Raw genomic sequence first — 26,263 nt, forward strand, 5'->3', positions numbered from 1 at the left:
AGCTTCGATTGATAAAATATTTTTAATAAAAAGACTTCGCAAATAACACCAAATCTGTTTGAATTATACAATTTATTTTCTAACATGTATGTTTAGTTGTCCTTAAGGTATATAATCGAAGTATATAATCAAGCTTGTTTCTACTTTGTAATTATTTATTATAAAATATCAAAACAACACATTGATCAAATATTCAACCCCTTATCTTTATTCAAACGGGATCTTTTCTTTGTGTTTAAAAATTTTATGTACTTCTTTAAAGAGTTTTCTGTTAAGATTATTGTGTGTTTTTTCTTACTTTTGAATCCAATGTGTTGTTTATAGAATATTAATTTACACTCATTGATAAACAGACCTGATAATTAATTATAACATGATTTTAAAGCAATTTCTCGGATAAACGGTCATGTGTTATTTAACAATTTTGTACCGTTTTGTAAGAATTAATTAATTAAAATCACATAAAATATTAGAAATGATATATGCACTTTAGTAAAACTACGTGTTTATTATTGTCATCTGTTTTTATTAGGTTTAAATACTTCAACATTTCAACATGATATTAAAATGATGAAACCCGTTTGTTAAAAATAATATTCCAATGAGCTATCAGTTTCTATTGTTTTCATTAAAAGCGATCATTCGAAATACACTAGGCAGACCTGCACCAGATCTTCGATATAAGCTCTCACGCTTTTGAAATTTTTTGGGTCAAAACGTATACGTAAATCGATTCTTGACCATAAAGGCCGTTTTGTTGCGATGTTTGTTCGTTTTGTCTGCTTTTTATTCATTATATTTAAGAATAATCGCTCGAGCCCCCTTAATTGTTCGAGATACAAGTATGTGCTTTTTTTTAAAAAAGCTTCAGTTTATTCGTTTATTATTGGGTTATAGAAATAAACACATGTTTAGGGTTAACATTATGTTGTTACTCAATTGATTTTTTCTGCAGGATGATTAAAGTCCACCTAACACGTGATTAAAAAAGCTATCGGGTTAGCTAGTAAGTTGCCATGTAGCAACTCCTATTTTTTATTTGACCTTTCGGATTTAAAGGGACTTGTTCACAAGTTTTAAAAATGACAATTTTCAAAACATTGTTCTTAATTGAAAACAGGAATGTATTAGTTTTATTAAAACAAGCTTATCATAACTTAAGAATTGGAAACATGTTTAAATATATTTTCGTTTTAAGGGTGTCACGTTTAAACGTTGAAACGGTCGCGTTTCGTGTTTTGCTGAAAAACGTTTAACAAAACAGTAAACGTTTAAACGACAGTCAATATCAATATAATAAATATGACTTAGGGTCATGGTGGATGTAGACGTGTCTTTTGTCTATCTGCTGGATAAATCAGAATATGTGACTCAGTTCGCTTACTCTCAGGTCTAGAAAGGGATATGTGGAAATAATAGTGCTATACTAGTGTAACAGTGGACTTATTTGTGATGTGGACATTCTAATAAGAATATGTTTGTGGACATCCAATTCTCCTGCTTGTAAAAGGTACTGATACATATATATATATAGCTATATATAGCATAGATCTATCACACTGAACTAGATACTAGCCTGTTGACAATTAATAACCAGTACACTCTACCATTGCCATTTATCTGTACTCCCCGTAATCCTCGAGATCCTCGAAATCCACGCACCTTGACCGTAACGCATATCTATACTGGTCAAAATAAATAGCGCCGTCATGAACACTCATTCCACACCTATACCAAGGGAGGCGGCCGGACAAACGTGATTTATCTACTTCGAGCATTGATTTGGTCCCTGGCAACAAAAATATAAATTTCTGACTCTGACCTTATGGAAAATAGCGAACCCAATCAATTCCACCTCAGCGAGGCTGACATTGATGTCATTTCCAGGAAAATGCTTGACCTATTTAAAGCTGTCGTGAAAGCAATTGTAAACTCAGTTGTACAATCATTAATACCACAGATCATCAGTGGCATAAATGAGTCCTTAAATACCAAGATTACATCGCTTGAATGCGAGAACAAGGTCCTGAAAGATCAGATATCTGAGTTGCAAGTACAAGCAGATCGGGCGGAACAGTATAGCCGCCGTAACTGTCTTCGGGTCAGTGGGATCCCTGGAACTGAAAAGGAGGATACGGACGGCATAATGTTAAAGATGGTGAACGACATAGGCGAAAACCTTTCTATTGATGAGATTGATCGCACTCATCGCCTAGGACCTTACAAACAAGTGGGATCAAAACCAAGGGATATCATCATTAAATTCGTATCCTACAGGGCCCGGCAGAAGCTCTACAACGTGAGAACAAGTTCGGAAACAACTGACCCTTACAAGGAAGTCTATGTAAACGAGTCGCTCACGAGATTCCGCAGCGAGATGTTCTACGATGCTCGCAAGCTGGCTTCAGACAAACTCGTAGAGGGTGCGTGGACGCATCACGGGCAAGTGTTGTTTCGTGATCTTAAGCGGGTCATCCACCGAATAGACATACCCGAGCAGATCACTGAGCTCCGCGCCAAATCCAGATCGTATGCGTCTGTTGCAGATAGCAAGTAGACATTAACTGCTCCACCGTTTCTATGATGAACAGTATACACAATCATACCTTAAAAGCGTGTTTCACGAACCATTTATGACACATCGGCGATGGGTAGATCCTTTTCAAAACAGACTGTCGATTCATTTTCTCTTCTGCTTTTTTGTAATTAAGATGTTTTCGATATGAATCATGTTTATAGCAATCTCACTATATAATTTGCATCTGTTTTCTTTTTTCTCGTGTGATTTGTGTAAGCTCTTATCGAATTATGTCACTCAGAAATGTATTCTCTCGCATAATGACATGTACGACTGTCATTGCGATATTTCCTGATATAAACATGATACTACATTGATCATGACTCGCAGATAACCCCTATTGATTTTCAGGTCACTAGGTCAAAGGCCAAGGTCACGATGACCCGAAATAGTAAAATAGTTTCCGGATGATAACTCAAGAACGCTTAGGCCTAGGATCATGAAACTTCATAGGTACATTGATCATAACTCGTAGATGACCCCTATCGATTTTCAGGTCACTAGGTCAAAGATCAAGGTCACGATGACCCAAAATAGTAAATGTATTCTCTCGCATAATAACATGCACGACTGTCATTGCGCTATTTCCTGATATAAACATTTTGCAATTATACAAAGTAAACATATTAATTCGTACATAAGAAGAATTGTGTAAGCTGTTATTGAACTATATAATTCAGAAATGTATTCTCTCGATCAATAACATGCACAACTGTCATTAAGATGTCTCTGGCCACACACATAAATACAGATTTTATCGTTAAACACTTAATCTCGTCTAAATTGTAATGCTCAGCTACCTTTCACTTCCATCTGTTTGTATTCTTATAATGTACCCGTATGCAAGCTCATACGCACTTATTACACATCTAAAATCTTCGTAAGAAGTTATCCGTCTTTTTAGCATATACAGCACATGTGAATCGTATCATATGACCGACCTTCTCGCATAATGCCCTACCTATTTATCTACCTACTCATAATGCTTTGTTTTGTTTTTCTTTGCTTCCATTGTTTATTTTTCTGTTGTATTTCCTTGTAACTATCTACCCTTAAACCTTTTCTTTGTTATCTTTATTTGCATTGTTTACTGTTCTGTGTTATTTCATGATGAAGGATTTGTTGATGCCCATAGGACTGTAGCAATTCGTGCCAAAGAGCACTCACAGCTTGTATTGTGTAGTGATGTATACTAATATTATTCTATCAAGATACACTTCATTCGGATTGTTCTTTGCATCTTTAAATGTGCTAGTTCTAATGTCTATACATACAAATGAAGTTGCTCTAGAGTCGTCTCTACGAAACATCAAAGGCCAATCTCTAATTTTCCGGTGTATCCGATGGCCATATACACGCGCCATTGTTTGTAAACGTTACATTTCTAACTCACTGTTCGTAATTAGTTCTATTTTTGTCTTAATAAAGGACCTACTAATTGTTTTTAATGAAAATTCAATACTGCTCCAGCAGCTGGAGTTTCACTTCTTTATATTAATTACAGTCGTTTTAGTTACATGGATTAATGCTATCATGTTGCTTTCTGGGGATATCGAATTGAACTCAGGCCCTGTATCGATTAGCTCTCTTGATTCCAATATAACGGAGTACAATTCACTAAACTGCTTATTAGCAATGCCCAATAACCTTTCCTTCTTGCAATACAATGTTCAGAGTATACGGAACAAAATAGAAATTCTCACAGCATAACTCTCAAATTTCGATATATTATCATTGTCTGAGACGTGGCTTAACAACTCTATCGAAACTGATGAACACCTTATCCCTTCTTACCAATGTCCCGAACGCAAAGATCGAATACATGATAGCCATGGCGGGTTTATGCTTTATGTTAACGATTTTATTCATTATGAACGCAGAGTTGACCTCGAACCGATTACGTTAGAGTGCATTTGGATTGAGCTCCACTTGGTGAGTATGAATCGTGTTTTATTTGGAATATTTAATAGACCACCAAACGCAGATGCATTATAAACCAACTTAATTGACGACTCTATTGGTTTGGCAATCGAAACTGGTATAACTGACATCATTATAACCGGTGACTTAAATATGAATAATAGTCAACCAATACTAGTAAGAAAGCTTGACTCCTGGTGCCTAGAATACAATTTTGTTCAAGTTATCAATGAACCTACGCATTTTACGGAAAGATCTTCGTTAATTCTTGACCTATTGCTATTAACAAACCCCAACAGCTTGGTATTGTCAGGTGCTGGTGATCCCTTTCTTGATCAACAACAACGCTATCATTGTCCTATATATGGTCTTTTCAAATATAAAAAGCCAAATGCGACCGTATACGAGCGTCATATATGGAGCTATGAGGATGGTAACTACGATTTGCTTCGTGTAACGTTTTCTTCACTTAATTGGAATACAATTTCAAGTATGGATACTGACACATATTGTACTAATATCACCGACACTATTATTGTAATGCTTTGTAGTTTGTATCCCACACAGGGTAATACAAATCAAACCGCGTGATGCTCCATGGCTAAATACACATATACGTCGAATGATTAGAAAACGCAAACGGGCTTACCGCATTGCAAAAACTAAAAAAAGTAATGATCATTGGTCCAAGTTTCGAACAATTAGAAACCAGACAATATCTTTTATTCGCCAAGCGAAAAATCAGTACTACGACTGCCTAAGCGATAAACTTAAAGAAAATAATGGCACACCTAAGAACTGGTGGAAAATACTTAAGTCCTTTATCAATAAACCTAATAATAACATGAACTCTCCTATTATTAATCAATTGGACAACTCCACTGTTACTGATTGTTTTGAAAAGGCGAACATTTTAAATACATTCTTTCAAAGTCAATCAATTATAAACATTGATAACGTAGGTACACCAGAGCTCACTTATGTACCAATTACTAATTCTTTAGAAACTTTTATTATTTCATCTTCTGATGTCCATGACATCCTTAAGTCTCTTTCAGTTGACAAAGCATCAGGACCTGACGACATAAGTAATCATATTTTAAAGGAATGTCGAGCTGAATTGTCCACTCCTTTATGTTATTTTTTTACTTCTCACGTAACAAATGTATAATGCAAAGCTGTTGGAAAGAAGCTAATGTCACTGCAGTACTTAAAAAAATGTGATCCTAAAGAAGTGAGTAACTACCGACCAATTTCTCTACTTAACACGATGAAAAGTCTTTGAAAAAATATTTTTTAAACATGTGTACAATCATCTTGGTAGTAACAAAATTCTTACCCCATTTCAGTCCGGATTTCTGCCGGGGGACTCGACCACCAACCAACTCACTTATATATATTATACGTTTTGCAAAGCCCTTGACAATGGATTAGAGGTCAAAGCTGTCTTCTTCGACATAAGCAAAGTCTTTGATAAAGTCTGGCACCAGGGTCTCTTACTTAAACTCCATGCCATTGGTATCCGCGGTTAGCTGCTATCTTGGATTCAAAATTATCTTCATGGTAGACGACAAGGAGTAGTCATTCCAGGCGCCGTCTCTAACTGGGCTTTACTAGAGGCCGGGGTTCCCCAGGGCTCTATACTTGGGCCCCTCATATTCTTAATCTTCATAAAACGATATTGTAAATGATATCCAAAGTAGCATCTGCCTATTCGCCGACGACACATCCCTGTACATTATTATAGACGAGCCCAACCATTCAAATGCAATATTACAAAATGATATCAATAAAATTTCTAATTGGGCTTTAAAATGGCATGTTCTATTTAATCCATCTTAATCAGAAGCACTTACATTCTCCAGAAAGCAACAACCTAATCAATACAACTTCACAATGCTCGCTACACAAATACCTGATGTTAGTTCCCACAAGCATCTAGGAGTCTTCATGTCGAAGGATTGTAAGTGGCACATACATCTTAAATATATAACTGATAAAGCATGGGGTAGAATTAATATTATGCGCAAACTAAAATTTAAGCTTGACCGAAAATCTTTAGAAATCATTTATACGTCCTTTATTCGCCCACTTATCGAATATTCAGATGTTATCTGGGATAATTGAACACGAAGAAAAATATGAACTTGATAAAATTCAAAACGAAGCAGCGCGAATTGCCTGTGGAGCAACCAAATTAGTGTTCCTTAATGATTTGCAACAAGAAATTAACTGGAAACCGCTGCAAGATCGACGCGATTAACATAAACTCATATTATTTTACAAAATGCAAAACTCTCTAAGTCCTCAATACTTATCCGATCTGGGACCCCAACATGTAGGATCTATTGCGAGGTATAATCCTCGAAATGCAAATAATTTACGCACTTCCGAATGTAGATCAACCCTTTATCTTAATTCATTCGTTCCCGCAGTAATACGAAAATGGAACATATTACCAGACGACGTTAAAAATAGTGAATCGATAAACATCTTTAAATCCAAGTTAAACAGAACCTTAGTTAAAACTCCGGCGTATTTTTATGTAGGTAAACGCTATCTCCAACTAACTCACACGCGGTTAAGAACCAAATCAAGTGCGCTAAATGATCACCTTTTTGCGAAAAACATTATCTCGTCGCCTCTTTGCTCTTGTGGTGCTATTGAAACTACTAACCACTTTTTTTCTTATGTCCGAAATATAACCAACTTCGCACTGAACTTATTAACATCATAACCGGTATAACTAGTGATGTGGAACTCGATACACTTCTCTTTGGATGTTCGCACCTCGACGAAAAGGAAAATTCCAAAATATTTATATGTGTCCAACAATATATTAAAGAATCCAGGCGCTTTTCGTAACAATCCGATACTGACCAAGTCACAAATTGCTGCAACCTCATGTACAATCTCTTGCATAAACAGTCCTTCATCCCCTTATTTCTCTTTCAACACTTTATTTTTCAGATTTATCGCGTATAGCTCTTATTTCTGGCATATCCATTGCTTACTAGTCTTATAATACACCCATGTATTGCGTAACTATTACTGCAAAGAGAGAAACTATATAAGATTTCTTTCTTTCGTTTCAATCCTTTTCTTATACTGATTGTATTGTAAATTACTTGATGTACACTGTGTTTGCCAAAGGAAATAAATATGTTTAAAATAATATACTAAATATTGGGGTGCAAATAACGTAGCCGACTAGGCGTACGAAGTATATCGATGACAAACTGCGAAACCGGGTACTTGCGGTAGATCCGGACTACCGAATTCGGCGATAATTTATTTCTGATTGGTTAGCGGATGGCACAGACATTAACGGAAACTAACGGAAAATCTTCGCTACTTTCCGAAAATCTTACAACTTGGCAACGAAACAGTGCATATGCCGCCATCTTGAAATATTTTAAGAGATTGATTAGCCAAGTCAAACACTGCGGTAGCATGTTGAAAAGCAATATTTTAACCAAATTATATATTTATTACGTTTTTGTTAGTTAACTAGTTTTTCATTTTCTGCGGTCAAACGATATACGCATTGTATTTCATATGCAAAATACGTGCATTTGTTTCGGAGTGTCGTTTTCGGAAACAGTATTTTTCATTGATTTGACATTATTTTCAACGTTCTTTAAATTGTTTTCATAGAATGACGAATACACATGGGGTGATTCGGATGCTCTGTTTTATAATATTTTATGGTTTTAATATGACGTCATTTCGCGAATGGGATATGCACTGAATATTACTTCCGGAAATAAAATACTATTTTCGGTTTGGAAATGCGATGGTACTGATGCTTTTTAAACGGACAAAGGGATACCGATTAAACGGTAACGTTTCGTTTATTTCATTTCGTTTAAACGTTTAGAAAAATCTGTAAACGTGACACCCTTAGTTCGTTTATTAATTGTCATAAACCCAAATGGTAAAAATTATAAAGCGTTTATAACGCTTTTCATCGATAATTTGACAAATGCAACAACAGTGTATGGTTGACATAGTGTTTAAGTTAAATGTCATAACGTTAAGTCTGCGTTGTGTAGTGGTTGCGAGTTAGCTTTTGCTTGCAGAGATCCTGAAAGCAATCCCCGGGGCAGACACATTTGTATAGTACTTTTTTTCCTTGTAACTATTTAAACTTATTCAAAATATTACAGATTTGGTTGTAAATTAATTTATTAATATTTGTTTTTAGATAGGAAAATCTGTAATCAATGTCCTTTGAGCTGTACTTCATTATAAGTGTTATGGAAAACAATATGTGGGCTTATGACTAAAGCCCTAAATTCAATTCGAAATTTACTATTTTGACATCCTTAAAAAATTGCATTGTCATTCAAACGGTTATACAGGCTGCTTCGCTGATATTCAATGCCATTGTCATACGACATATCAATCATATTTAGCGTCCAAAATGGTAATGTTGTGTAAAAAAACGAACAGATAACTTTCGAAGTATCTAAAGTAGAAGTACCATGGTAAACTTCATTGAGGGAATCAATGTATCAATAGTAGACTATATAAGTTGAACATAAATGTCAGATCTACATTGCTTTTAAATCAAACAGTGTGTGTTGTGTTAGAAAATGTTTCAAGTTGAAAACATTATTATTCTTAATGTTATCATTATTTTTTTACATTGTTTGTATATTCCAAAAATGACACCAATGAAATGTAACAGTTGTTTCTGTTATTGCTCAAATATATGTGTTGCAGTTTTGTTTGTTCATTGAATCACGATACATGCCTATGATTAGTCATTGTCTGACTATTGCCACTTCGGAAATGAGCTATCACAAATATAAATATGTATTGCCTGAAAATTCTGTCATAACAACAGGCTGTCGTTGGCTTCTTGTGAGGTTGGGTGGGGGAGGGATCTGACCAAACCGCCGATTGGAACTCTGGTCTCCCTCTGATTCGCTCCTGGACTGGACAGCTCTGATTTTGCCTGATTTTGGCGCATTCTATATTTTTAAAATGAAAACAACAACAACTTCAACAATGTTTTATTCGCTCGTTCTCAGATTTTTTCTAAGATAATTCCAAATGACACAATTAACAAAAAATATGTAAAAAATAAAATACACCATCAATTGCTTAAATATAAATACAATTTCCAAAATCAAAATATTATGTAATGGTCTGCAATTGTTTTAATTGAGTTTTTGGTTGGGAAAATATTAACCGCTGTGTCCGTCCGTCCGAAATCAAAGTTAATGACATTTAGTTTGTGTGGGAAAGAAACGAATTGCGTTACTGTCCGTTGACTTTCAAAACTAACACGCGTACACTCTCAACTCGTTCTTCAATTATTTTTCAAGCTGTTTTCACAGGTTTATGAACTACATAACAAGCTTGAATGAGTTGTGTTCACGTTTTAGTACATTGTCTCAGGAAACCGTGATCTCAAATAGCTGAAATTGTTTATGCCACTTGCTGCTAAGATGAACATGCCCGTTCCGATGAAATAATTGTACAGGGATGTTTTATCCGTTGATTGAACATATGATGTATTATTATGAATTCTTCGTTTGCACGTAAAATCGAAAAATGATTTTTTAAATTTATGAATATCGTTAAACGGTCGAGTGCTCTTTAGTAAAAATAACATTTGTTTTCAGGAAATATTCGTTTACACTTTATGTATTAAGAACTAATTCTCAATATCCGATGTAACTCTAGTTGCAGTGACCTTGTAGGTATGCGCATATTGTCAAGTCGTTCCGTTCTTATAATTCAATAATGTATCATTGGATAATAATTGGGCCATGTTTGGTAAACTTTTCTTATCTGTGCGAATCCACTGGAGCACATGATCCCCATTGATTGAAACTTCCTATAGATAGTGCCCTTGCAGTGGACCTGAGCATGCTATCAGATCGTTTCACTCAATTTCTCATTTAAAAGCCCATACACACTTAAAATCAACGAATAGTTCGTACAATATTTCGAAAAATAAAAATTAACACATATAAAATCAATGTTCCATATAGCAATTTCCGAAAGTTCAACGCTAGATATTGTCTGGTAACAACATACATTTAACACAATACAAAAAGCTATTTTTTGTATTGTATGTGGGACGATATATTTAACACATGTTCCTCTACCATGTTTGTGTTTGTGTGTCGTAGATAAAGATATCGTTGCGGGAAATTAAAATGGAATGTATTGTGCCAAAAAAACGAGCATTTTGAATCTCATTACATCTACGTTTCCATACAATATTTGGCGGTCAAATTTTGGCTATTACTCAAAGGAACACTGATTTTTTATGGCTTAACTTTATTATTCGAAATATTTTGCAAAATATTCGTAGATTTTGAGTATCTATGTTACATTAATGAGTCATTCAACTTTTGTAATTATTTGAAAGTTTCATTGCTATTCATGATGTACGAAATCAAGAAGCCAACTTTTTTTCACAATTGTGCAAGTTTCCCTACCAAGAAGTCAAGCGCATATTACTAGTATCAGGTTTTTCGGTCCATTGTTTTAATGGTACTTGTTACTTTCAATACCTTAAAATTGTCTTATTTGGTATATAATTTAAATGAAAATACATTCTTCTATCAATGTTATTGGTCGTTATGCTTATAAATATTAGAACCATGGTGACGCTTTAAATCATGATGATCTGACCACAACTGATGTTTTTGAAGCAAACTCGTAAAATACGAATTACTCGTTACTCCATTGGTATTTGTTTGAACATCCATGTACCTCGGTAAAAGGTCAGGATAACACTTCAAAGTCAACGACTTTGACTTGAATTTATGTTCCTTTAAATTAGATTTATTATCTTTCTGTAGACGAAATAATGTGTTGAAAAACGATAACGTCTCTAATATCGCAACAAACTGAGCATTAATTATGAAAACCACCATCAATAGCTTGTATATGTTTACAAAGTCTTACATGTTATTACATTTCATATTACGTACCCACCACACATGCAACCGAAATCATATATTTACTTACAGGAAGTCAAGAGGCTGTGGATTCGAACGATCATGAGCAACAAACGCTTTTACAACATGAAGACATTCGTGACCAAACTAAAGTGAAAGTACAATCCGGGAATCGGATCGGTATGTATGCTTTCTATTTTTTTTTACCCGGGTCTATTTGCCGTCTTGAAGAGCCGCATAGACCTTTTCAAAAGCGAAAGCCACCACGCGCTCATATCGATAAGGATGTTAATTACCTCTGTACAAAACTTGGTAATCCATAGTTCAGCAAAAACAACGACTATCACTGTATTTGCCGCTCCGACTGTGATGTATCTACTCCATAAACGTCTAATCGCGTATTTTAATCGAATCGATTTGATCCATTTATTATTAATACACACAACAAATATTGAAGTGTAAGAAAATATTCGTAGAATAAATAAAACAAACAGGCGCAATAGCGTTAATATGCTCGTGTTTTATATGCTGTTTTTCAGTCACTGATTTGATTGTTATTTTCCATAACAATTTGAATACTGAAAAACATACATAATTTAGTCTGATAAAGATTCGTTGACGTTCGCCTTTTAATGATTATTAAGAATTAAGAATTTGGATTAGGGTACAAAACGTATCGTTTCAAATAAAAGTAACACCATTTAACCATTTCGTAAATTATCTTACTGTATAAACAAATTCGTTGTAGATGAATTTTTAGAGTGTTGAAAATTTAGTTATAGGATTCATGGAGTATTACACATTTGAGATATAAACGTAAAACGAACGATGTAATCAAAGTGCAGTTCTATGATATAGTTCGCCAAATTTTACCTTAAACAATTTGTTTTGATGCAAGTATAAAATTAACTTTACAATAAATATATCGGGTGTTGTACTAAAATTACGTACATGTCTTATAACAAAGTATGTCGCTTTCAAATACGGTGGTTAATTAAATATGAGGTCGTTAACATGTGAAACTGATCACAATAGAAACACGTTCAACAGTGTATGGCCGACATAGGGTTTAAGTTAAATGTAATAACTTTAAGTCTGCGTGGTGAAGTGGTTGCCAGTAAGATTTTGTTTCCAGAGATGCTGGAAGCAATCCCCCGGAAATTAACATGATTTTGTATAATACTTTTTTTCCTTTTAACTATTTAAACTTATTCAAAATATTAAAGGTTTGATTGTAAATTAATTGATTTTTTTAATACGGCAATCTGTAAACAGGGTCCTATGAGCTGTACTTTATTACACGAATGTCTACATTTGCTCAAAGTATTATGGGCAAAAACTATGTGGTCTTCTGAGTATAGCTCTAAATTCATTTCGAAATTTACTATATGGCATCCTTATAAAATTGCATTGTCATTTACATTGTTATACAGTCTGCTTCGCTGATATTTAAGGCCATTGCCATACGAAATATCAATAATATTTAGCGTCCAAAATGGTAATGTTGTGTAAAAAACCCCGATAACTTTCAAAGTATCTAAAGTAGAAGTGCCATGGTAAATTTCATTGAGGGAACCGATGTAACAATTGTAGACTATATACTTGAACTAAAATGTCAGATCTACATTGTTTTTAAATCAAACAGTGTGTGTTGTGTAAGAAAATGTTTCTAGTTACAAACAAAATAATTCGTAATGTAATTATTTTGTTTATATTGTTTGTAAATTCCAAAAATGACACCAAGGAAATGTTACAGTTGTTTCTGTTATTGCTGAAATAAATGTGTTGCATTTTTGTTTGTTCATTGAGTCAAGAAAAATGCTTTTGTTAAATCAATGTCTGACCATTGCAACATCGGTAATGAGTTCTCCCAAATGTAAATATGTATTGCCTGAAAATCATTTCATACCAACAGGCTGTCGTTTGCCTCTAGTGATGTTGGGTGGGGGAGAGATCTGACCAAACCGCCGATAGGAACTCTGGTATCCCTCTGATTCGCTCCGGGACTAGACAGCTATGATCTGGCCAGATTTGGACGCATTCTATGTTTTTAAATAAAAAAAGCAACTTCAGCAATGTTTTATTTGCAAGTTTTGAGACAATTCCAAATGACAAAATTAACACAAAACATACAGAAAATAAAATACACCAAAAATTGCTAAAACATAAATACAATTTCCAATAACAAAATATCATATTATGGTCTGCATTTCATAGGTTTCTTAGTCGGGCCAATAGTTACCGGTTTGTCCGTCCGTCCGAATTCAAAGTTGATGAAATTTAGTTTGTGTGTTAAGAAAACGAATTGCGTTATTGTCCTTTGACTTTAAAAACTAACACGCGTACAACTTCAACTCGTTCTTAAATTATTTTTCAAGCTGTTTTCGCACTTGAATGAGTAACATAACTTGAATGCTTTGTTCACGTTGTATAACATTGTCTCAGGAAACAGTGACCTCAAATAGCTGAAATAGTTTATGCAACTTGCTGCTTAGATGAATATGCGCATATTGTCTGGTCGTTCCGATAAAATAATTGTACAGGGAGTTATTGTCCGTTGATTGAACATGACGTTTTGTTATGAATTCTTCGTTTCCAGGGAAAATCGAAAGAACGATTTTGTTTTTAATTAATGAATATCGTTATACGGTCGAGTGCTCTTTATTAAAAATAACATTTTTTTTTCAGGAAAAATGATTTTTTATGGCCTAACTTTATTATACGAAATACTTTGCAAAATATTCATACATTTTGAGTATCTATGTTTTTTTGACATTCAACTTTTGTAATTATATGAAAGTTTCATCGCTGTTTATGATGTACGAAATCAAGAAGCCAACTTTTTTTTACAATTAAGCAAGTTTCCCTACCAAGAAGTCAAGCGCATATTATCAGGTTTTTCGGTCCATTTTTTTAATGGTACTTGGTACTTTCAGTACCTTAAAATTGTCTTATTTGGTATATAATTTAAATGAAAATACATTCTTCTATAAATGTTATTGGTCGTAATGCTATAAATATTAGAACAATAGTCACGCTTAAAATAATTTTGAACTGAGTACAACTGATGTTTTTGTATCAAAGCCGTAAAATACGAATTACTCATTACTCCATTGGTATTTGTTTCAACACCAATGTACCTCGGTAAAATGTCAGGGTGACACTTCAAAGTCAACGTCTTAAATTTTATTTTCCTTAAACTTTGATTTGTTATTTTCTGTAGACGAAAGAATGTGTTGCAAAACGATTACGTCTTAAATATCACAAACGCAATAAACTGAGCATTGATTAAGAAAACCACCATGAATAATTTGTATATGTTTACAAAGTCTTACAGATAATAACATTTCAGGTCACGTAGCCACCACAAATGCGACCGAAACATATCTTTACTTACAGAAATTCAAGAGGCTGAAGATTTGAACGATCCAGAATCCGAGAAAGAACCGCTTTTACAAGATGAAGACAATCGTAACCAAACTAATAACCAAGTACAATCCGGGAGTTCAAACGGTATGTATACTCTCTAGTTTTTTTACCCGGGCCTGTTTGCCGTCTCAAAGAGCCGCATAGCCCTTTTCAAAGCGAAATCCGCCACGCGCTCCTATCGATAAAGATCTTAATTTTCCTCTTTACAAAATGTGGTAATCCATAGTTAAGCAAAAACAGTGACTATCACTTAAATACACACACACTATTGCAGTGTAAGTAAATATGTGTGGAACTAATGAAACAAACGGGCGCATTCAAAAGCGTTAATATGTTCGTGTTTTATATGCTGTTTTTCAGTCACTTATATGATTGTTATTTTTCATAACAATATGAATACTGAAACGTGTACATAATTAAGTCTGATAAAAGTTCGTTGACCTTTGCCTTTTAATGAAAATAAGCATTTGGATTAGGGGTCAAAACTTATCGTTTCAAGTAAAGATAACATCATTTAAACATTTCGGGAATTATCTTACAGTATAAACAAATTCGTTGTAGATGAATTATTTTAAGAGTGTTGAGAATTTAGTTATTGGATTTTTTGGGTTTAACATATTTTGGGTTATAATTGTAAAACGAACGATGCTATCAAACTGCAGGTCTTATAATATATTTTGCCAAAATGTACCTAACGCCATTTGCTTTGATTCAATAAAATCATATGTTCAATAAATATATCAGTTTTTGTACTAAAATTAAGTACATGTCTTATAACAAAGAATGTCTCATTAAAATACTGTGGTAATAAGAAAGGGACCTTTTTCACTGATTTTGGCATGCATTTAAGTTTGTCATTAAATGCTTTATATTGATAAATGTAAACACTGGATATAAAAAGCTCCAGTAAAAAAAACAAGAATAAAATTAAAGAATAAAAAAGTAACCCTCAACTGGGCTCGAACCACAAACCGCTGGAGTAAAAGTCTAACGCTTAGACCACTCGGCCATCCGTGTTCATACACTGAGTGATGTATTTTACAGATACGTCAAATAAAAACACAAATTATTTAAGAAATATTATTTGAGAATGTGTTACCATTCATAAAGTATGAGATATGTTTTGAATGTTTTGCATAAGTCGTTAGTAATTCAGATTTAATTCAGATTTAAGTTTTAAAACTATTAATTTAAACTTGATAGCTCACAAGGCCAAACGCTTTTAGAATCAGTATTTGTCCTTGGTAATGCTATTATTTTTCAGATCACATACCGAATACAAATGCGACCGAAAAGATATCTTTGCTTACAGGAATTCAAGACGCGGTGGATTTGAACGACCCAGAATCCGGGCAACAAACGCTTATGCAAGATGAGGACATTCGTGACGAAACTAATTCCCAAGTACAATCAAGGAGTTCGAACGGTATGTATGCGTTCTCGTTTTTTACCCGGGTTTGTTTGCCGTCTTGATGAGCCGCATTGCCCTTTTCAAAAGCAAAAGCCGCAACGTGCCCCTATCAATAACGAACTTAATTGCCTCTTTACAAAACGTGGTAATCCATAGTTCAGCAAAAACAGCGACTATCACTGTCTTTGCCTCTACGAATGTGAAAAGTAAATATTTATGGAATGAATGAAACACACAATTGCATTGAAAAGCGGTAACATGTTCATGTTTTTACATGCTGATTTTTCAGTCACTGATTTAGTTGTAATTTTCCGCAACAATTTTAATACCTGAAACGTGTAAAGAATAAAGTCTGATAAAAATTCGTTGACATTTGCCTTTTTTATCAAATTAATCATTTTGATAAGTGGACAAAATGTATTGCTTCAAGTAAAAGTAACATCTTTTAAACATTTGTGAATTATCTTACTGTATAAACACATTTGTGGTAGATGAATTATTTTAAAAGTGTTAAGAATTTAGTTATTTGATTTATTGAGTATAACATATTTTGAAATATAAACGTAAAACGAACGATTTTATCGAATTGCAGCTCTGTGATATAGTTCGACAAAACTTATCTTAAACCATTTGCTTTGATGCAAGTTTAAAATTGACTTAACAATAAATATATCTGTTTTTGTACTTATATCAATAAATGTCTAATAACAAAGTATTTCTGATTAAAATACTGTGGTAATGGACATTTTCACAGGTTTTTGCATGTATTGAAGTCTGTCATTAAATGCTTTATATTGATCAATATAAAGATTGGATCCTTAAAAGCTCTAAAAAAAGAAACAAAATTTTAAAAGTAACACTCAACTGTGCTCTGTTAAGTCTAACGCTTAGACCACTCGGCCATTCGTTCTCAAACAATGAGTGATGTATTTCACATGTATACTTTATAGAAGCAATCCTCGTAGTGTCACAAAATATAACTAGAAATGGCGCGGCAGAGGCCGACGCGTATCCCCACGCCGCATGTTTGACCTAGGGGCGCCCCAGGGTTGGTAATGGGGCCATGCATAGTTGAGATTGACCGTATTGTCACAAGAGACGTTCAGTATCAATTAGAAGTGAATCAGTGTAGAAATGAAGACGTTATAGTAAAAGGCAATTTTGGGTGGGCGTGGTCTACGTGGGCGGGGCGCCCCAGGGTTGGTAATGGGGCCATGCATAGTTGAGATTGACTGTATTGTCATAAGAGAAGTTCAGTATCAATTAGAAGTGAATCGGTGTAGAAATGAAGAAATTATAGTAAAAGGCAATTTTGGGTGGGTGTGGCCTATGTGGGCGGAGCGCCCCAGGGTTGGTAATGGGGCCATGCATAGTTGAGATTGACCGTATTGTCATAAGAGATGTTCAGTATCAATTTGAAGTGAATCGGTGTAGAAATGAAGAAGTATTAGTAAAAGGCAATTTTGGGTGGGTGTGGTCTATGTGGGCGGGGCGCCCCAGGGTTGGTAATGGGGCCATGCATAGTTGAGATTTACCGTATTGTCATAAGAGAAGTTCAGTATCAATTTGAAGTGAATCGGTGTAGAAATGAAGAAATTATAGTAAAAGGCAATTTTGGGTGGGTGTGGTCTATGTGGGCGGGGCGCCCCAGGGTTGGTAATGGGGCCATGCATAGTTGAGATTGACTGTATTGTCATAAGAGAAGTTCGATATCAATTTGAAGTGAATCGGTGTAGAAATGAAAAAATTATAGTAAATGGAAATTTTTGGTGGGTGTGGCCTATGTGGGCGGGGCGCCCCAGGGTTGGGAATGGGGCCATGCATGGTTGAGATTGACCGTATTGTCATAAGAGAGGTCCAGTATCAATTTGAAGTGAATCGGTGTAGAAATAAAGAAGTAAATGTTAAATAACCTAAAAAAATGAGTGATAATTTCTGACGCGGCCCCACCCCAACTGCTATAACTTTTGACCCAGGGGTCAGATCAAAATTCCAAATAGTGCAGGGTCGCACATATGCTCATAGCTACCATGTGTGTAAGTTTCAAGGTTCTAGTGCTTTTAGTGTAGGAGGAGATAGTGGCCAGGACGGACGGACGGACGGACGGACGGCGGAGATAACCACAATATCCCCACCTTTTTTTCAAAAAGCGTGGGGATAACAACAACAATCGAACTCTGCAAATTATTCAATCGTTTCGCGATGCAACTCTTTATCATTTTCAGGTTTTTAATCTTCGATAGATGCATATCATGGATGTTTAAAAGCATGTTCAGTAAAACTGTTTCCTCACAAATATCCGTACAGCAACAAAAAGTTGTTAATTTGAACACTTTTTTTGTTATTTTGTCAATTTATCAAAACGTGAAAAGGTCCCTTAAAGTCTGAGGACTCGAGCGATTGAGAATCCGAGTCCTCGGTTTCAGACAATGGTAAATAACGTAATAAACACATATAATCTAAGATTGTTAAAGATATGTATGTTGGTCGTATTCAAGTCTAGTTACAGCAGATGAAAGTTATACCTTTTTGTGTCAGTCCATCTTATACGTTCAGAACAATTTTATACGCAGCCCCACGACACCTTTAAAGACAGAACTCGTGCATACGATCGAGGTGACTGTCGATTTAGCAAGTTGTAAGCTTAATCGCGAGTCCATATTTCAGCCTTATCGGCAAACCTAGTTATTACAGACACGTTTAGTAGATACACACGCTATTTAAAAATATGATTCGAGTATTTTTTACTATTCATCCAGTATGAGATTATGTTTTGCATGTTTTGCAAAATAGCATACCAGGTCGTTAATAATGCATATTTAAGTTTAAAATATATTGATTTAAACTCGATAGCTAACAAGGCCAAAAGCTTTTGGAATCAGTATTTGTCCTGGGTAATGCAATTACATTTCAGGTCATATACCCACCACATATGCGACCGAAATCATATCTTTACTTACAGAAATTCAAGAGGCTGTGGATTCGAACGATCCACAATCCGGACTGCAACCGATTAAACAAGATGAAGACCTTCGTGACCAAACTAATGACCAAATACAATCCGGGAGTTCGAACGGTATGTATGCGTTCTCGTTTATTTTATCCGGGTCTGTTTGCCGTCTTGAAGAGCCGTATTGCTCTTTTCAAAAGCGAAAGCCGCCACACGCTCCTATCATTAACGATCTTAATTGCCTCTGTACAAAACGTGGTAATCCATAGTTCAGCAAAATCAGCGACAGGCTCATGTAAAGCAGTTAATATGTTCGTGTTCTTATGGGCTTGTTTTCATTACCTGATTTGATTTTGATTTTAATAAATGGTTTGAAAACCGAAATGTGTGCATATATAAGACCAATACAGATTTGCTGACCTTTGCCTTATATTGAATTAAGCATTTGGATTGGGGGAAGGAACTCATGTTATAAAGTAGAAATAAAATCATTTAAAAATTTCGTAAATTATCTTACTGTATGAACAAATTTGTTGTAGATTATTTTGTAGAATTATTTTCTATAATTAATTAAAAGATATTGATAATTTAGTTATTGGATTTATTGAGTATTACATTTGTTGGTGGTACATCAAAACAATCCGTTTTATTCAGGTTGCTGACTTCTTAATTGAGTATGTTAATTTTACATTTAGATATTTACATCTTGTTTTTATAGAATGTGTTTATGTCCTAAATAGATTTCGGCACAAGGTCTTTACTTAAAAAGGAAATACAAAAAGAAACCTTAGCTATCAAAGATACATCATGGAATGATGTTATTGTCTCACGTCTGTTAATTCATTTATCGAGCATTGGTGTCACCTCCTTTCCTTCGCGCCAACTCCTTGGAATTGGCGCCATCTCTTTTGGAAAAAATCAAAATCACTATTATATTATGCAAACAAAGCCATTTTTGTGACTTTAGATCACACAATTGCATACATTTTGTTGCAAGCATTCTTTTAATGTTGTTAGCGATTAAATTGGGTTGAAAGTTGCTCGTCAAACATGTAATATACATCGCGTTGCGTTTCAACATTCCATCATGCCACAACTTATAAAGGTCCTCACGTTTCAAAATGGGTTATGATTGCTAGTATTTGTACATTTGTAGGCGAGTTAACCTTCGCCAAATCGTACTAAATTACCCGATTTTTAAAATAATGCGAACTATGTTAAAAGACATACACAACCTACAATAAGTCAGTGCTACGTCTCCAGCAGTCTTTCATTTTTCCCGTCAGTATGTTGTTTATAGTGGTTATAAACTGGTTACCATTAGGAAACTGGATACAGGAGACATGATGCTGGATGCAAGTTAGTAATGTCCAGTGGTTCTATAGTGGTTTCCGGCAGGAAGTAGTTTTGCAGTAACTAGTGTTTATAGATTTGTTAACGGAAGTCCATGGAAGTATAAAACTTAATACTAAATGCAAGTAAGTAATACATTGGAACACATGGAACAGTTAGTGAGTAATCTATAATGGCCAGGGTTCTTATAGACAGGACGTCAGTATTTAGTCTCTGGTTGTGTTAGATTAGTTACCGTCTTAAATGTTAACAATGTATACTATGGAACATGTTTAAACAAACACATGCATTACATGGAGTGTTTTCAGACAAGGCTGAATATAAGGCGGATATGGAGGAAAATGAGCCTCAATGCGAGCTTCAGGACGATGCTACGTCGGAAAATGTATGCAAATTCCTGAATTTCAATAATGATGACTGATGCATAAACACTTTTGTTTGAAATTGCAAATGCTATAAATTGATTATCAATAAACTTTACGATATTCAGATAAAGCCTGATAGTTGTTGTTAACTCGCTTGAGCACAGTGTAAAAATGGTGAGCAGTCTGTTCGTGCTTGCGGACGTCATTCCGTTCATTCTTTTTGTCTTTTAAGGGCAATTTTTGTATTAAACGGCTCAGGCATTTTCGGATTTATTATTTCCCGGAAAGTATAACTGGTCTTCTAATTTGAAAATTGTTTGAGCCGTTCCGTCCCACTGACTCGAAGCAACTAGAGCTGACAAATAAAATAAAAACTCCACAATTTATTTTGTTGAAGCAAGGCAAACAGATGTTATATTTTTATGTACAATTTTCCACTTCTAACTGTTCGAAACATGTCATTGTCTTTAAATTAGACCCCTCCGTGACTGTTTAATTGTTGTTGATTGCAGTAGATAAAATAAATTTAGAAACACTTCTCTCGAAAACCATAAGAGTTTTAAAATAAATGTTTTTCTCTTACATTTAAAAAAAATCATCTTCCTCGGGTCTATGCTGGCCGTAACACTTATACGCAAAACAAACATCAGACAATTGCTCTTCATATTTGTTTATTGCTGTTCACGACACATTGAATTAATGTGTAAATTTCAATAATATGCCTGAAAAAAAGTTCGGGGCATTTAGAATTGTACAGCTCCGTCCGTCCGTTCCCAACCAAACTATGCTTTTATTGTCAGAACATTACGACCCCTTCATGTTTTCATAAAAACAGTGAATTCGTAAATTGTTTTTATTGCTTATGTTTTTGAGTATCGTACTCATTGACATTCACAATGAGACTACATTTCAGGGGAAGCCCTCATCGAAACATCCTGTCAAAAACGTGTCATTCATTACGCCAATGCAAGAAACCGAGGATGCGAATGAAAGTGAATCCGACCAACAAGTCGTAAATACTGGTAAACAAATCAATTTACAAGTATCATGTAAGGAGTTTAAATATATGAATGATAAATGTCTTAACCATGTACTTGAAGTCTTGTTGAAAAAATACGTATTTACTTACCATGCCATCTGATATGTTCAGAACACTTTAACACACAATTCGGCGATGACTTAGTAGACATGTTTACGGTAAAAGAGATTGAGGTAACTGACGATGTTTCTAGTTCCAACCTTAATAGAGAGTCCGTAGTTGTCGTATCGGTCGACGTGTCACTTATAAAAGAGTCCAGTTGAAATGCAAAATAAACGTTAACAGAACTATGAATTTGGTTCATACATTGTAGATGTTATACATATTGAGATCGGTTTTCCATTTACATAATCAATAGCCAAGAAGTAAAGTGTTTAACTCATTGTTTTATTCCGATTTCATCCAACGCCCTAGGATTATAGAGTTACTATCGAGCATGTTTTCTCCGTAGAACGAGTACTTTGTGTCACAAGAGAAGATGTTTTGAACGCTCTTAGAGTAGAAATGAAAAATGGGACCTCCTGATCAACACTATGTTGCAGAGGTCCAGATAAGATGCGTATTTGCGTAAAATACACATGAACAAAAAAGAAAATACGCATGGCTTAAAATTTTGTTGAGTAAAAAAACTCCTGGCTAAATTCGGATTACGTATCGTGTGCAATTTCAATGCGTATTAGCCGTTTATACATGAATATAAGTTTATGTTATCATGACTGGTTCCCGTCATTGTGTCCACACCAGTAAAAACGTAGTGACATCACCATTTATGTACAGAATGTGGTTCCCGACCTAATTTACTCCTCCGTCAGAACGGTATCATTTCATTTTGGCCCACGATAAAGGCTGATGTTGACACAACGGACTCTCCGCTGCATTGTTGAAAATCGATATACGCTAATGGTGAAAACATTTGACATCACATTCGAAAAAAAAACCAAATCGCCAAACTTCAAGCATATAAGTTTTGCTATCAGTTCATCTCTTGTGTGGCACTATGAAAAAACCTTTTTCCTTCAAGCACTTTTTAAATGGCAGCCGTAATACACATACCTAATAAACAAGTTTTACGGATACCACCCGCTTACCATTCAGATAATGTGACTAAGCACATGTTTAAACTGTTAGATATATTAAAATCCGGTTTGCAATCAATGAATCCACTAGAATCATTATGTAATGCGAAAACTTTCTGCTTGCTTGTTTTTCATATGACCGTCACGATCTGTGCCGCCCTGACCGGCAGTCCCTGTCCCGAAAGCGCTTTTCTTTTTGTGACATGTTCAGCAGCGTCTGCATGTTTTGTGTTTTATTGTCATGTAAATAAAACAAAAATTAATGGCGAGCCAGTTATAAATGGTCGATCTCTATTAAGTCGACATCGTCATTAGTAACACCAGAAAAAATTGTACGCCCTATTATTGACAGTATATTAAATAAAACAAAAGTTATTGCATTATTGTGTACAAAACTGCTTGTAATAGCAAGTTAACACTACAAGTACAATTTATTATTAATTCAGGTCCTTTGAACATAAATACTCCTTAAAATTCTCGGATTATGATTTTTACTCATCAATTAAAAAATTCATGAGTGAAATACCCCTCGGCTTAAAAAATTATCTGGAGCTCTGCTATGTTGTATATATTTTGGGTCGCAAAATGGATTATTTTCGTTACATTCAGCTGACATAATTACAGACTGAAGTGCTGTTCACATAAATATCTAACCCTTCTGTTTCGACATCATGTAAATTGTATAGACAAATATATTAAAATAAAAATATTTATTCTTATTTTAGAACAAACATATGTACTACCAAAAACTCCAACCGAATATGCAAAGTCGACCACAGTAGATAATTGCTTGTCGGGATCGTTTAATGGAAACAAAAGACCTTGGTACAAGCTAGAAACGGAGCACGATGTGAAATCTTTACTTGAAAGGTTATGTGTTAAAAAAACAGGTTTATTAATGTCATATAGGGAGTGCATATCCAAAAAGTACAATTTGGAAGATGTGAATGATCTAAGAAAAGCGGTGGTAAAGATAATAAGACGTGTTGGTGCATTGGTCCTTACAACTGAGGAAGATTCTAGTCTTTTGCAGTCCGTAATTGAGACTCTGTACATAGAGTCAGATTATGAGCCTGTTGTAATCGGCATCTTTCCATGGAAAAAGAAGGAGGACATTGACAAGCAATGCAATGTTAATCGAAGCAGTGACGTAATAGCGTTCCGTTATATATCTCACTTTATTTTCTGTGACGATTCCTTTGATTGTTGGATAATGCTAATTAAGCTAGCGGAAGAATTAAAATGCCGGTACAAAGCTCCTGTTGTTGAAATTTATTTGGGATATAACAACTATGATGAGATACAAAAAGCAATCATTGTGTCGAACGAATACAATAATCCTGGCGTGCAGTTTCACTTAAGGTTGGATACGAATAGATATAAGAGTTTGATAAGTGCCGATCGAAGGGTATGGATACCTTCGTATGGTTTTCATTTACAAGATGTAATTAGAGCAATTTTCATGGCGCCGAAGAATAAAGATATTGACTTTCTGAAACTAGCGCTTGTTTTAAATGCAGATGGAGGTATTGTCTCAACTGAGATAGACCAGAGTCAAAATTGGAAGAATGACGAAATTCCAAAATACAAAGAAACCCTATTGTCTACTGTAATAATGTTAGATCATGGTGACGCCTCTATAGGACTTTTAAGTTGTTTAGAAGAAAATCAAGAAAAGGAGACCATCGAATGGGGATCTTTGGAATGCGGTGAAATGAAATATAAAACTATTGATTCTGTCAAACAATACCTACATTCTCATATTGGAATTGAAATGAAGGTACCCAGTGGGAAGACGAATCCGGACGAATGCGTATATCTTTGGCTATTTCTTTGGGCAGTATTTAATGGAAAGTTCGATGTTGCAGACACAATTATGTCGTCTAAGATCGTATCCCAGTTATCAACGGCATTACTGGCATGTCGATGCATTGATTTAGTTAAACGGCAAATTTACGACAGAAATCTGCGACATATCTATGATGATTATCAAACACAATTAACGCATACATATGACACAATCTTGAATGAAGGCTACAACGTTAAGGCAAAATATATGCAATTTATGCTTCTCCGACCAAGAGAAGAATTAGGTGGTTCGTCAACAATGGCTATTGGAAAAACAAATGAGAACTTTATTGAACACCCAGCTTGTCAGTATACCGCAAATCAAATTTGGATGGGCGACATCGAAATTGAGCGAAACCCAAATTGGAAAATTGGAATATGCCTGTTTTTCCCAATGTTGTCAAACCTTCTGTTGGAGTTTAAAAAATCCGATGGTAAAGAGGATAGCGTATGCATTGCATCCAATCTGCGCTCTTTTTTCAACTGTCCGAAAGTCAAGTTCCTGTATCATACATGTTCTTTTGTCATATTCTTGGTTTTATTTGCACTTAACGTACTGTTCAATCCTTTTGGCTATCAAGCGCACGGCGAATACCTGTTGATGTCATGGGTGGTATGTTATCTCACGGATGCAATAAGACTGTTCATGGAAGAAAAACAATATTTTAGTGATCCATGGACGTTGATGAATAGTGTTGCCACAATTTTGTTCGTATGCGGAACATGCATACGAGCAACGTGCTGCGAAGATGAAGGAAGAATTATGTTATCAATATCATTCATGATGTTTTCTCTTAGGCTTTTGCATATGTTGTCGCCACTATATGAAATTGGACCTTTATTGGTGATGATAGGACGAATGTTTGCAGACTTGGCGAAGTTTCTCATCATACTCGCGATTGTATACTTCTCATTTGCGATAACAATTCAATCAATTCTCTACACATCTTCACCATTTGACTGGAATACGTTTTCAAGTGTTGCGAAACGCCACTATTGGAATATGTTTGGCGAATTTTCAACTACATTAGACGAACTGGGAGGTAAACATAAATAACAATATGAAAATCACAGTGTTAAATACGCATATGTATGTTATTTATGAACAAAAAACGTCAAGCACGTATAATTAATAGTCATTTAAAGATAATCTCTGATGTTTTACATAAACAGCATGTATAAATATTTAAATTCAAATCGTTCTTTTACTAATTTAAATATAATTTAGTTTACACGTCTTCATATATGAGAACAATGAATAATTGTGTAATTTTAAATTTATTACATATGTTTTAGCATACTACTCAAATGGTTACACCAATTACGAAATAATTTATGTCAACTAAGCGAATATTTGTTCGGGAAATA

At 34.8% G+C, this 26,263-nt stretch overlaps 1 protein-coding gene across 1 annotated transcript in view; it reads left to right on the forward strand.

Annotated features, from left to right (window-relative positions):
- The window catches only part of LOC127856631 (uncharacterized), a 57,120-nt gene that overhangs the window by 27,141 nt on the left and 3,716 nt on the right, over positions 1-26,263 (forward strand). Inside the window, exons 3-9 of the mRNA XM_052392950.1 lie at positions 11,497-11,604; positions 14,824-14,937; positions 16,166-16,279; positions 19,227-19,340; positions 20,876-20,952; positions 21,846-21,954; positions 23,773-25,938. Of these exons, the coding sequence (XP_052248910.1) occupies positions 11,497-11,604; positions 14,824-14,937; positions 16,166-16,279; positions 19,227-19,340; positions 20,876-20,952; positions 21,846-21,954; positions 23,773-25,938 (2,802 nt within the window). The remainder of the gene's footprint in view (positions 1-11,496; positions 11,605-14,823; positions 14,938-16,165; positions 16,280-19,226; positions 19,341-20,875; positions 20,953-21,845; positions 21,955-23,772; positions 25,939-26,263) is intronic.

This window comes from Dreissena polymorpha, chromosome 13 (assembly GCF_020536995.1).
Source record: "Dreissena polymorpha isolate Duluth1 chromosome 13, UMN_Dpol_1.0, whole genome shotgun sequence".
Lineage (NCBI taxonomy): Eukaryota > Metazoa > Mollusca > Bivalvia > Myida > Dreissenidae > Dreissena > Dreissena polymorpha.